Source organism: Neolamprologus multifasciatus, chromosome 15 (genome assembly GCF_963576455.1).
Source record: "Neolamprologus multifasciatus chromosome 15, fNeoMul1.2, whole genome shotgun sequence".
NCBI classification, from domain to species: Eukaryota; Metazoa; Chordata; class Actinopteri; order Cichliformes; family Cichlidae; genus Neolamprologus; species Neolamprologus multifasciatus.
In genome coordinates this window covers 21,268,363-21,282,796 of record NC_140453.1, presented here as the reverse complement: position 1 = coordinate 21,282,796, position 14,434 = coordinate 21,268,363, and the positions used below count along the sequence as shown (strand labels likewise).

At 39.4% G+C, this 14,434-nt stretch overlaps 1 protein-coding gene and 1 pseudogene across 4 annotated transcripts; one reads left to right on the top strand and one right to left on the bottom strand.

Moving 5' to 3' along the window:
* Positions 1-2,413: 2,413 nt before the first annotated feature.
* LOC146502003 (5S ribosomal RNA) lies at positions 2,414-2,532 on the bottom strand (annotated as a pseudogene).
* Positions 2,533-3,017: 485 nt separating this feature from the next.
* Positions 3,018-13,829, top strand: LOC146502002 (uncharacterized). 4 transcript variants are annotated; one of them, XM_085134114.1, is made up of 10 exons: positions 3,018-7,806; positions 8,004-8,345; positions 8,491-8,763; positions 8,884-8,958; positions 9,082-9,156; positions 9,695-9,781; positions 9,856-9,884; positions 10,036-10,092; positions 12,940-12,999; positions 13,450-13,829. In XM_085134114.1, exons 1-10 carry the CDS (start codon positions 7,746-7,748, stop codon positions 13,570-13,572), a joined length of 1,182 nt encoding a protein of 393 aa, XP_084990240.1. In that variant the 5' UTR covers positions 3,018-7,745; the 3' UTR covers positions 13,573-13,829. The 4 variants fall into 4 exon arrangements, with proteins under 4 accessions (XP_084990240.1, XP_084990242.1, XP_084990241.1 ...); XM_085134113.1 differs by having other exon boundaries at positions 3,728-7,806; positions 8,491-8,775; XM_085134116.1 differs by lacking the exon at positions 8,884-8,958.
* The last annotated feature ends 605 nt before the right edge of the window (positions 13,830-14,434 follow it).

The following is a 14,434-nucleotide window of genomic DNA, read 5'->3' as shown; positions in this document are numbered from 1 at the left end:
AACTCTTGAACTCTTATGTCTCCACTTTACCATTACGCTGGTATATAAGCACTATAGTGGAATGTAGATGGGTCCCTCAAAAAATCTGGGCTATGACAGTTGATGAAAAAGAGATACTAAAACGTAATGTTTGATTTGATTGATTGATTGATTGATTGATTGATTGATTGATTGATTGATTGATGTCTTAGACAAACAATCTGCTGAAGTAACAACTGTGATAATTATTTGAAAGTTAACATTAACTAACTCTAAAGATCTGACATGACTCCTGCCTCAAAGTGGAAATTAAACACTAAATGTATAGAGGCAAATTTACACCATTGAGCCCTGCTCTCAAAGACTGACAGATGCAACTCTGTCTGTGAAGCTGGATTTAAGAGATAAGTGCTTAAAGTTTTAAAAGCATGTTCAGATCCATCTTCTGTCATTATGTAACATGCCGTCACCTGTTTGCTTCGCTGCGGTCAATTAACTTACATTAGAATATGTTAGCTAACTAGTAAAAGAATCAATAACTGAGGCGAATATAAAGACAATAAAACTAAAAATCAGTCTCAGGGGATCACTTTTGTGCTGGCCCTGGCTGCAACAATAAGTTTTATGTTATAGAAACCGAGGATATGCTGTCCACTTTCACTCTGTCTCTTTAACTGTCAGTGAGTCTTTATTGTTTGGCTAGCTACACTGACATGGGAAAGTTTTATAAATGAGAACAGTGTGGAGGAGAGTCTGTTTGAATTACCAGACCAAAAAGCTAGAGGCACACAATCTGGCTAAACAAATATTCACAAAATGCGATGAGCACTATTTTATGCAATAAAATATTCTCTTTTCCTAAGCACAACAATCTTTTAACAACACCACAAAAAAATAAAATAAAAACTCCAGGCATTTTTTTTCCTTCACACACATCAACCTATTTTCCCTGCAGACGTGCTGATGGGATTCCCAATCATGTGTTGGTAAGAAACCTAGTTATGCTTGTGGTGTGATGTACAAGTAGTAACCTGTTATGTTGTAAAGTGGTTGGAAGTTCTTGGGGGGGAAAAGGTTATTTAACTGTTACTGTTATTTAACAGATCGCATCAGTTGATTGCGCTGTTCGCTACACTTGGCCAGATAAAGAAAAAAGTTTCTCACTGCACTTTGTCAGTCCACTAAACCACCTGTCACCTGACTCAAATTTCCCTATGTTAGTTCACCTAGCCAAACAACAAAGAACCTATTATGCTAAAGTGACAGAGTGAAAGTGGACAGCATATCCTCGATTTCTTAACAAAACTCATTGTTGTAGCCAGAGGCAGCACAAAAGTGGTCACCTTAAACTGATTTTTAGTTTTGGTATCCTTACATTCCACTCAGTTATTTGTTCTGATATTAGTTAGCTAACATAAACTAATGTAAGTCTATTGACCGCAACGAACCAATCAGGTAATGTCATGTTCTGTACTGATAGAAGATGGCGCTAAACACTTAAATCCAGCTTCACAGGCAGAGTTACAGCTATGACAGTTTTCGAGAGCAGTTAGCGCTACTGTTGGTTAGTATCATTAAAAATCCTCTAAGGGCCTTTACACATCAAATGCATAAAATTTGTGTTAACTACACTATGAAGTGAATATGAAGTTCACGTGTATATTAGCATTTTTAATCCTTTGTTATTAGTTTTTAGGGCTTAGCAATAGACAGCTGTCCAGTATTCTCGATGAGTTGTCCTCTCCAATCACCTCAAAGTGCAAACTCTGGCCTTCTGATTGGACAGACAGATGCAGCATGCAGCCTTTGGGCAGTAGCATCTGCTCGTATGTTGTAGCTAACTAGCTGACAGCTCTCCTCTCAACCTCATGCTTTATGAAACAAGGTCATAATGCACGTTGTATCCACCTGTTAACAGGTCCAGTACTGAGCGATCCCATTGAAGAGTGATATCATGCCGCCCTTCCACCTTTTTGGCCCAGAAGTTGAGCTGTTTGCTGACCAGCTGCAGCAGCTGTGAGTGACAGAATGGCAGGAAGTAGGCAATTTCTTGATACGGCCCAGAAACTTGTGTCTCCGGAAATGACCATTCAGGACTGGTTGAATCACAGTTTCTTTAAACTGTCTGGAGATTTTAATGTCATCGCTTTTGGTCAATGGTAAATGGACTGGTTCTTATATAGCACTTTTCTACTCTCGCTGAGCACTCAAAGCACTTAATACAACTCGTGCATTCACCCAATCATACCCATTCACACAAGCACTTTATCTAATGTTCTATCTAACATTCACTCGCATTCACACTCCGACGGAGTGCATCGGAGAGCAACATGGGGTTAGTATCTTGCCCAAGGATATTTGGCATGTAGACTGGAGGAGCCTGGGATCGAACCACCAACCTTCCGCTGAGTAGGTCACCCGCTCTACCACCCCAAGCTTACAACACCTGGTATTCCCAGGCAGTCTCCCATCCAAGTACTAACCAAGCCCAATCCTGCTTAGCGTCCAAGATCAGACGAGATCGGGCGTGCTCAGGGTGGTATGGCTGTAAGCCATGAGGTTTTCTGTATGTCCTCAAGGTTATCGGCCAGCTTGTTGCAGTTGGCCTGCTTAGCTTCCTGGCAGAGCTGCAATGTATGCTGGGCTATCTCGTCATTTGCGACATTCAACTTAAATGATGAAGATGGCGTTTTTGCATTCAATTCTTTTTTTTACTGTATGTAACACGACCCTCATCAAAGAGCTGCAGTATGATGGTGAGGACATCAGGTTGGGCCTTATCCACTTCATCAAACAAGACAACTGCGTTGGGACATGCCGTCAACAGCTGGTCAGCTCACCCCCTTCTTTATGTCCCACATATCCTGGTGGAGAGCCAATGAGCTTTGCTTCCCTGTGTTTTCCTGAAACTCGATTATGTCCATACAGATAAAACCATTTTAATGTCTTTGTGCATGTAGTGAGCCACCTGTTTGGCCAACTCCGTCCAATTCGAAATGTACTTCAAATACATACTCCAAATGCACCGTCGATTTCCCCAAATATCGAGCGTGGTCCAGTGCACGCTTCGTGGTCCCATATATCCCACAATTCATTGCGCGGTGGTGGGTGTGGATAATTTTGCCGCAAAATACGGCAGAAGGGAGCTGCCGAAGAGTGAACTGTCAAAAGTAAGAACTGAATATGACGTCACTTATTTATGTGCGAATGTTTAATAATGAAGAACATTAAAACATTGCTGTTGGCCACATGTCGGCAAAGTTATGTGACATTAGTGATGTTTGTACTTTCAGCCTCTACATATATATATAATCTGACAATACTATAATATTGGCCATATTATATTTACATTACCACAGTGAGATGACTTTAGTCTCATGAACAACAAGAGCTAATTGTTATTTACTCACTACTCTTGTAATGACTGTTCAGTACAGAAATAAAGCCTAACAATCATGTTTTACAGTCCTGTGGTCTCAGCCTCCGATACTCAACTAATCAAAGTGATGTCATGACAAAAATGAATGACCAACAAAACATTTTTTTCTCCTTCATTTATGTCACACAATCTCGCGTTTCTCGCGGTTAGTATCATGGTTGCTAGGCAACCTGAACAGCGCGACGAAGGCTAGACCGTCCCATTTCACAAGCCTATCACTGCCTCACTTCTCGTACTTATAGTATGCACCATACGTAGTACGCGTAGTGCGCGTACTTCAAGCGTGCAGACCCTGAATTGGGACACAGCCCTTGAAGCTCCTGGTGCGCAGTTCTTGTGCTGATGTTAATGGAGCTGTGCTGTTACCCCCGGCAGGCCCTCGATGAACTGCTCCAACACAATCTTTTGTCAGCATGCGCGGCTCAGGGGTCGTCGCCCTCCCCTATCTGATGCAGCTACACTGCCAGCCGGGGAAGGTGGTGAGACGTGGCACCCAGCCTCTCTAACACACACATCTGCTGCTCGGCTCGGTCCTGCAGTCTGTCCAGCTGCTCCTGATAAACCGCCGCCTGCTCCTGGTGAATGGCCGCCATCTCTGCCAGCAGCTGGAGCAGCTGTGTTGGTGGTGCAGGCTGGGGGTCAGACATAGCAGCTGAGCTGGGTTTTGGAACCACTGTGAACACCACAGAGCATTCGATTCCAGTTGAACTGTTTATTTTACATATTGTTACCACACTCAGTGCTTTCTTTGCAGCAGCTCAGCCCCAGAGCTTCCTTATCGGCATCTTAACTGCTCTGTCTCTGCATGCACACACCTCCTCGCTGGTCCTCAGCATCACTGCAAAAACAGGAGCGTCCATCAGTGGAATCAACTCCACCTGGCCCTCAGCCTCCCTGGCACCAATCCTCCACTGCAGCAGAGCCAGAGACCACACCCCTGCACACTCTCTATCAATGGCCTTTGTCTGTCCCACTGCTCTGTGTTTTCCTGAGGAATTTTCCGCCTCCTGAGTTCATTTCTTTTGCTGGTCATTCTCGGGGAACAAATATCTCTTTTCATGTTCCTTCCTTCCTTGCATCCATCACTGTTTGCAGTGTTTTTATTTTTCAGCAGTAAAATACCTTCACATGATGCTCACTTTAATTCAGTCATCTCAGAGTGTTGACCATTTGTGTTTCTGATTTCATCTGGTTGTGATTAATATTATAGACTAACACCTCCAGAGCTCTGCTGCTGTGGCCACATTCTTACTAAAAAACAAGCAAACCCTAGAACGCCATCATTAGATGAACAGTGATGACCATGTGGTTTCAGACTTGTATGCTGTATTTTCCTATAGCTGCAACTTCATAATTAGGCAATCTCTCAGACATAAAGAGGACGTGTTGTGGAGGTTGAGGAGTTTAACCTTGCAAGTACATGTTGTTTTGTGCTGTCTGTTTTGTAATATGTAAAGAAAAGTGTGCTCCATTTATTGGAAACATTTATCTTAACTGACAATCTTCACACATTCAATTTCCTTAATAATCTTTTTATGTCCATGGTGTCATTGTCACAAATATGACGCATGAGTGGACTCAGTGTCAACCACAACGTGCAATTTCTCCTTACAAAAATTGTAATACCATTGTTAAAAAATGTTAAATATCAAAAATGTGAAAAAAATATTTGTACATAAGTAAAGTAAAGTTTACTGAAGTTGTAATTAGGAAGTGACGTCTCACTAATGACAGGAAGTGACAGTCAAGAACAAGAAAGAAGTGAGACAGAGAAGCACAATGAATGAATTCAGATGGATTCAAATGTTTTTATGTCTGATTTATGTAGCATCTTTATAGATGTCTTTATAGTGTGGTGAAGAGAGGATAGAAAAGCAGGGAGAGAGAGAAAGTGGGGGAAGGCACGCAACTAACTGTCAGGCTGCTGCATTTGACTTAATGTCACCTGCTTAGCTTGTGAGCTAAACTAGTGCTCAGGCTACAGGAAACACTTTAATGACGGGAAAACTAAATGTTATCAATACTACAATCACTTAACTGCAAGTTAATGAAAAAGCTGATCATCCACGTTTTAGAGGAGCATTGGACATCTTTATAGGGTTGTTTCTGAAAGTTCCTTCAATCTTCTCAACAGTATCTGTAAATGAAACCTCCGTGTTTATGAAAGTTGGAGATGACGTCACTCTGCCTTGTCTAAATGTGACAGATGAGCAGAATAACTGTGATGGTACTTAGTAGACTTTTACTTCAACAGAGAAACAGTAGAGCTGATCACACTTGGACAGATTGGTGAAGAAGCCAAAACCAAATCAGACAGACTGAGTGTTACAGCGAACTGTTCTCTGGTCATAAAGAAGCTCACGGCTCTGGATGTTGGTCTTTATTACTGTCATCAATACAAAGTCAAATAGAAACCTGATCTCACACTCTGGTTCAACTCTGTTATTACCTGTGAGCATTTAAAACTACTTTTTTTTATAGCTCAAACTCTTCTTGGAACAAAAGCAGTAATCACAATTACTGTTCCCTCTAAGCTGAGCGCATGAGCAATCGTGCAGTGCTGACACAGTCTTCACGCACAGAAAATCAGCGAAATAAAATAAAGACATGAATTTACTTTCATTCCAATTCAGGCTGGATTATTGTTTTTGTGCGCAGCGCAGATTTTCTGTGTGGGGAGACCATGTCAGCAGTGCGCGATTGCTCACACGCTTAGAGGGAACATTGAAATGAAACTGATTAAGATAACATGACTAATTTGTCTGTAGTTATCTCACATTATAAGATTATGTTCACCAGTGACTGACCCCACAATAAGCTGATTTTAAACTGCTCCGTGTTGACATGTGAAGAGTGTGATCACACAGTGAAGTGGCTGATAAAAGGTGACGATGTGATTAAAAATAACAATGAAATTGTGACTTCACAGATTAGCTACTCCGCCACTGTGTCTTTCCCAAAATTTCCCCATAGTGACTGAAACTGACACATTCAGCCCTCAGCTATGGAAACAGGTGGTGTCTTATTGTATTTAATTCATCTGAATAAAAAACATTTTTTATTCAGTTTTATTCTTTGTTGCAGGTTGTAAATTGTACTGCAGAACAAATTAATAATTGTCACAGTTCAGTTCTGTTAATCACACCTCCATCACCTTCTTCCAAGACTTTTCTCATTTCCATACTTTGTTCCTTCTTGTTTTGTTCCTCCTGTGACTCAGTTTTTACTTTCAGGGTAAAAATTCATTTCAGTCAAAATTCATATTTAATTGACTTTACTTCAAAGTGAGGCTCCAAAGCAAAGGGTGTTTCATTTCATTAAACACGAGTCAAAGATTTAGAAAATAAAAATTGGGCAGTTTTTCAGTCAGCTCTCCTCGATCATCTGATCTTAAGATTCACTCATTTTCTCTGAACTTTTCAAGCTGGTTTTTTGTTTCACATTTCTTCACATCGTGTTTGAACTTTGAATGTAGTTCCTCTTTTTACATCCACAAAGAAACCACAGACAGTCTGTTTCTGTTCATCCAGGCCCTCTATTCTGATCTCTAACATACATGTGACAATAAGTGATTTTTAAACATTAAACTTAAGAAATAAATTGAGAGAACACGTAGTTGGGTGGAGAGAGAGGCTCAGAGGCTTCATCACTGTTTTATTCATTTGTGTTTCTGATGTTTATCTGGTCATTTTCACACAGTCAAATGTCCAGAGCTCTGTTGTTGCTGCAGCTCACACATTCTCACAAAAACACTTCCTCTTCAGCTCTCAGAAAGAAATGACTTCATGTTAACAATGAGGAAGAGGAGGGTCTCAGTCCACTAAACTATCTTATCTGCTGTATTTTCTATAGCTGCAGTTGGATATCTTCATCTCTTAGACATCAGCCTGCATGTAAGAGTTTTACGCTTCGACTGTTTGTTCTTATGTGCTGTCTGTTTTCTAACAAGCTCTGTTAAAACAAAGGATGGAAACATTTATCTTTACTAACAATCTTCACACATTCATCGTCGTCAGTCATCTTTTTATTTTCATGGTGTCAAACACGTCATTGTCACAAATAGACACAATGTGCATCTGCTGAGTCTTCTTATCTTTTCTCTTTAGAACTTTTATTTATAAAATATTGAGAGAGTTCAGTTGGTGGACTCAGATTTTGAAGTATGAACATCAACAAAAAAGGGAAAGAACTGATAATTACTAAAGTTGTGGTGAGGATGTGACGTCTGACAAATAACAGGAAGTACAAACAGTCTTAAAGAGTCAACGGTTCAGAGGGTGTGACAGTCGAGATCGAGAACAAGAAAGAAGTGAGACAAAGAAGCACGATGGATGAATTCAGATGGATTCAAATGTTTTCATGTCTGATGCTGATGATTCAGATCACAGGTAAGAATACAGGAAACATTTAAATAGCAGTAAATCTAAACATTATCAATATCATTACAGTCAATAACCTTTACAGTAAATAAGACAGCTGATCATGCTCTGTTTATAAACTTGTGTCTGAAATGATCTTCACTCTGATTGTAAAAACTGCTGTATTCTAATTTATTTTTCCTTTTTCTCTTCAATCTTCTCAACAGTATCTGTAAATGAAACATCCATGTTTATGAAAGTTGGAGATGACGTCACTCTGCCTTGTGTAAATGTGATAAATGAGCAGAATAACTGTGATGGGACTACGTGGATCTTTGCTTCAAGAAACAAAACAACAACAATAGAGCTGATCAAACTTGGACAGATTGGTGAAAAAGCCAAAACTAAATCAGACAGACTGAATGTTACAGCGAACTGTTCTCTGCTTATAAAGAAGCTCACAGTCGAAGATGTTGGTCTTTATTCCTGTCAACAATACAAAGTCGAGGAAACACCATCTACACATACTCTGGTTCATCAGTCTTTGGCTCGTCTCTCTGTTATTACCTGTGAGTATTTACATCAAAATAGTTTTAGCTCAAACTCTTCTTGGAACAAAAAACATTAATCATATTTATAATAATTAAGGAATAATCAGTTAAAGTGTCCTAATACACTATTTCTTCTTTCACTTTATTACATTATGTTCACCAGTTACTGAACATAAGGACACTGAGAAGGTGAAGTTAAGCTGCTCTGTGGTGACATATGAACAGTGTCATCACACAGTGAAGTGGCTGCTTGAAGGTCGAGATGTGGACAAAGAGAACAAACAATTAGTGACTTCACAGACTGACTGCTCCACCACTGTGTCTATTCTGGAGAATCATTACTTAAACTCATCACGTCATAAAATACTGAAGTGTGAAGTGACTGATGCTAAAACAGGAGAAGTGCAGCTGTTTACCTTCAGCCATCAGACCTCAGGTGAGGAAACAGGTGAGATCATGATCAACTATTTAATACGACTAAAATCAGCTAAAGCTTGAATTTACAACAGATGAAAAACATGGAAAAGTTTTATGTTGTGTTATTTCATTTATTCAGGTGACACAAAAACAACAAAGAAACCAGCCAGAAAAACTGAAACATTCACAACAATTAAGATGCTTCTAAAATCAGGTGATGTTACTAAAACTAAGTTTACCAAAGATATTTATTTATTTATTAGTTCAAAGTGGCCTTTTAATATGATTTACAGCACATGAAAAATACATTCTCTTTTTTTAAAATTTGTAATTTCAGATGATACAACAGCAAAAACTGTGGACAATGAAAACACGACACCAAACAACAAATCATCAGGAGATTCAACACATGGTAACTCAACCATGTGTCTGCAAATGAAAAGTTAAAAATATCAAATAAAAGTTAAAAAGTAAAATATATTTTACTTGTAAAATATATTTTACTTTTTATGTTTCTATTTTGGTTTTTTTATTTTTATTCCAGTCATTTCATTACATTTATGTACATTTAGCTGAGTGACAGTCAGACATGTATCCTACAGGAAACATAAGATGGAAACTTTTGAGATTTAAGATGTTTTCACTTTTGTATTAAACATAAATATTTGTCTCTGAGTATCATAGCTGTGGGTGGAGATATATTTATTCATTTAATCATTGTCTGAGAGAAAAATCACACGTCTGAACTCAAACATTTCTGTTCATGGGATTTTCTTTTTTTTTTTGTGGATAGAAATACACTGACTTTGGTTCACATAATGTGAATGAAAGTGAATGTCTCTAACATTATACCAGCTGTCTTTTTAAACACAGCAGCCACTTTAGCCATATTTTCCATGTTTTAAACTAGAAAATGCTTTAGAGACTTTTTGTTTTTCTCTTTTTGCCAGCGATCCAGTGGTTCATCATTCCAGCTGTGGGCTTAGTCTCACTCTTGATAGTTGTTGTGTTTTTCATCAGATGGAAGAGAGCTAGAGGTGAGAACATTTACAAATAAAACTTCTATAAGTTTTGAAGTGAATGTTAGAGTTGACTTTTTGTGTCTCTACAGGAAACAAAACACAGATGGATGAAGATGCTGTGAGTTTTCCTATAAATAATTAAATGTTTCTTCAACTGACATTAAATGAACAACAAATCCGATCATCTCTGAGGGGTGTTAACAAGAACTAAACTGCCTTCACAGACACAGTTTACCACCTGATGTAACCAGATTATGTCTGTTTTTCAGGGACTGAGTTTAAACCCTGCAGAGACTCGGTCTGCTCCTCAAACCAGTCAGGACTCGGTGAGATCACACACGACACCCAGAGCAGAGCTACAACCACTCCTTCTTTTATGTGTTCTCTAAATGTAAATGCATGACACACAGTGAGAGTCTGATGCTAGTATTACTATACTGTTCATATAGTACAGTGGTTCCCAAACTTTTTTTGCTGGGCCCCCTTTGTTTTACAAGAAAAATGTTCGCGCCCCCCCCCCCCCCCCCCACACACACACACACACACACACACACACACTTTCTTGCGCGTGCACGCGCGCACGCACACATCCTCCAACCACACCCACATGTTGCTCCATTGCAGTTTATTTCACATCTCAAACATTTAGTAAACAATTAAGCAAATAAAAGTAATCTGCAATAAATTACAGGTAATAAAATAAACTACTAACTCTTTTACGATGCGTCCGCACCTACACGGGTATTTTTGAAAACGCAGCTGTTTCGTCCACGTAAACGGCGTTTCAAATCACTGAAAACTGAGATTTTTTAAACTCATTTTTTGCATTTACGTGTGGACGAGGAATACAGAGTTGGTCACACAAGTTAAAAGGTATGTGACTTTTTTCACGTCACACTGTGCGCCACATTATTTGTTTACATAAGATGAATTGCAGAATGGCAGATAGAGACAAACACTGTTAATCTGACTGTCTGCAGGTTTACACGCAGTTACTGTCCCTGTGTTTAAAAAGGCAAAGGCATCACCGTGTGATTATTTTACATGTAGTTTTTTTTTCATGTGTAATAATATTCAACATTGCTATCAATACATTTTTCAAAAAATGCCTCTCTGTGCAAAATGGGTTCAAAAACATAAACAGTGGGATCCTGTTTGTCTGTGATTTGAACAGCCCAGCGCTGCTCCCGACGAAGGGAAAACCAATCCTGCAGGGAGACCTACCTCTGCACTTGTGCAGGTGAAGCCAAAGGGAAGATTTGCTTCATCATATTTTCTAGTCTTTGGCTCAGAATGAAGTTGGTTTGGAAACATATTCAGTGATGCTTCATCTCCTGCTTTGCGTGTCTGTGAGCGCCTGTGCTAGCAGTGTCCAAGTGTTTTGTTTTTTCTTCCCCCCCTTTTCATACTGCGCACCCCCTGCAATTGCTCTGCGCCCCCCCCTAGGGGGCGGGCCCCACACTTTGGGAAGGTCTGATATAGTATATGATAAAATAATAAAGGAATGTAAAATAAGTGAAAAGTGGTTATTCTGTGAGACACATAGCAGATGATATCTGTTACCATGGCGCTGTGCTGTGTATGCTGGCCAACAGCATGGCCTCAGAGACTGCAGTGTATTTAGTGAACATTGAGAGGACTTTAACAGTTTGACTGGCAGCATCACAGAATACATCTTACTAGCCAGGACTGTATACTACACTCAGAACAACGGGTCTCGGATCACTGTGTCCTGAAAAAACTGCTTAATACAAAGACGTAAGCCTTCAGGTCTGTGCAAATGGAGGAACTGAGGACCTACGGATGTAGTTGGAAACACCCACTGCTTGGCTGTGACTTCCGAACAGATTAGGAAACTTCTGGAGAAACTACATAAAAGCAAAGCCACCGAGGACCTGTGCTATCCAGCTGTCTGTGATCCTGAGTCACATTTACAACATGAATCTGAAGCAGGACAAGATTCCAATGTTATGGAAATCTTCCTGTCCACTTCCTATTTAACACCATCAGAGCTTAACAACTATCGAGTTTCCTCGCCCACTTTGTAAACCTCAGGATCTGGATTATATGCCACCCAACTCACCTACACCTTTACTCTGACAATTCTACAGTGGTTTGAAGTATTTGAAGTATTACTAATTGTAACACCACAGAGCACTAGTGAATGATTTTGAGGAGTGGTCTGGGAGAAATGATCTGCTTCTGGATGTGAACAAGAGCAGACAGATGGTGAATGACTTCAGAAGGAAGATGATGGCTACATAACCAGTGTTTATCCTGGGAGGGTATTATTGTCTGTCTGTCTCTGTTTCCCCTCTGTTGGGTCTAAGTCAGACCCCGCTGATCCCAGAACTTATTCCCATGAAAGAAAGACAAGGCAACAGCGATCGATCTTTTTACTTGCAAGGGAGGCTTGTCGGTACCTTAGCACATCACAAAATGACCTCTCCGACTGCCCCCTCTCGCTCCCTTTTATTGGCAACGTTCACACAATAAACAATAGTTTACAACACGTACCTTCCCCACGTAACCCCCCTTGGTTACAAAGACAAGGCACTGTGTGTGTGTTATGTGAGAATGTGTGTGTGTGTGTGTGTGTGTGGTAGACCAAAGGGTCGTAAACACAGGAAGCTTACATCAAAGCACAAGGATGATAAAAGACTACAGCCCTACAGCCCCCCACCTAGAACCTCGAGAATCTGGGGAGGGGAGGACAGAAAGAATTCCTTTCACAGAATTAAAACAATGTACAAATGGCAAACATAAAAATGACAATATTTAACAACTCACCCCAACACCCTCCAACTCCCCTGGCGACCTCTCTGGGTTGTACCCCGCCTCTCGCCCTATGATAGCTGGGATAGGCTCCAGCTCCTCTGTGACCCTGGTAAAGATAAGCGGAAGAGAATACATATATGCAGTATGTTGATGTGGTGGAGGAGGTACAAGTATCTGGGCATCCACATCTGGCCATTTTCTCTAACAGGCTGATTAATCTCCACTGCACAAAGAATGAAACAAAACGCATTTCTTACCGCATGTTATTGCCTTCTATTATAAGCTACAATAATAATAATAATAATAATAATAACAATGACAGAATAATGTTAGGTAGAATAATAATAATCATCTCATCATTGTTGTCCATGTATCTTCTCGTCTTCACTGTGTAGGCGGATCTTGAAGTTTCCTACGCTACCATCAGCTACACCAAGACCACGAATAAAGTTCAGGTAAGGTTTTGTCTTTGTGTATTATTTTTTTATTTGCTATATTTGTATTTTTTTTTTTTATTTATTCAGTAACATCAGTAACAAGAGCTCACAGAGAGCATAACCCCTCTGAAGGTCAAGGGCTATACATCAGCTATTACACCATGCAGACTTTTTATGGATTATTTATGCTGATGTGAGCATAGTTAACTGAGTCCTCCTGCAGTAATCATGTGAGTAACTACAAAACATTTAATGGGCGACTTGTTAACTGCAAAACAGAACTTCATAGAGGTTGGTGGAGAGGCTGAGCATGGGCAAACAAAAAATCCATCATATTTGATCCACAATTTCTTTGAAACTAAAAATAATGTATTGAACACAGAAGTATGTGATCTCTAAGCGCCCTTTCAGTACTTCCATCGAACCGCTTATCTACTTCAGGGTCACAGTGTTATGTCACTTTTCCAGGTTCGTGGTGATGATGAAGGTGATGCAGTGACCTACAGCACTGTGAAGGCTCATTCCTCTTCTGCTGCAGCCACTGCTGATCCCAGCAGCCTCTACTTGACTGTCAGTTTCCCAGTCACATAGTTCAAGTTGACAAAAAGGTCTCACATTTAAGTTAAAGACTAATTTTTCTGTTTGCATACAACAGATTGATAGCGACATGCTAATTATCATAAACTATTAGGTAGATACCATTATTATAACAAACATTTGGTTTCAAATCCAGAATCACGTCTTTATATCCTTACATTAAAACTATATAAATAAATGTAAATAGAAACTTTATTTTCTTTATGAAATCAGACCAGTGTGTTTCCAGAATGTGATCACTGGAGGGCAACTTGCATATGACAAATAAAGTTCTGATTAATTGATTGACTGCTTGAAGTATGAATATCTAAATGTACCCACATAAGCCTTGTATAGATATTAAAGATATAGTTGTAATTTATATTTTAGAAAAACATTTCTGCTAACATTTGTACATTATTAACATATTTGCAACTTAACAAAAAAAAGTTGTTTCTGGTTAGTTCACCAGAAGACATGTGGGGGTTGAAATGTAATTTAAACCCTGCTTACGCTTGCTGTTCAGTTTAATTTAGCTTTAGTTTTTTATTTCCTGTTTTACTTTGAAGTTTACTTTTCTTTCATGTCTCGCATTAGTCCTACTTTTTAGTTTGTTATTTCTCAATCTGCCCATATTGTCTTCATCTGTGTTTATCCTAAACCTCAACTAGTCATCAACTAGTCGATGTATATAAAGTCCTGTCCTCCCTTTATCTTTCCCTGATCATTTGTTGGATCTTGTGATTCAGGTTTCTTCTTTAAGTTTTGTTTAGTTCCTTCCACATTCAGCTCTCAATTTTGTTTTTGTTACATTTTAATACGAGCAATTTTTAAGTATACTGTTTTCCATTTTATTTCTGCACATAAATAAACATTC

What these genes read in the sequence shown, in the direction of transcription:
- LOC146502002 (XM_085134113.1), top strand. Translation starts at nt 7,746, where the DNA reads ATGGATGAATTCAGATGGATTCAAATGTTTTCATGTCTGATGCTGATG. An exon ending in TCGTCTCTCTGTTATTACCT is followed by an intron (nt 8,346 to 8,490) that starts GTGAGTATTTAC and finishes TATGTTCACCAG; the next exon opens with TTACTGAACATAAGGACACT. An exon ending in ATCAGGAGATTCAACACATG is followed by an intron (nt 9,157 to 9,694) that starts GTAACTCAACCA and finishes TCTTTTTGCCAG; the next exon opens with CGATCCAGTGGTTCATCATT.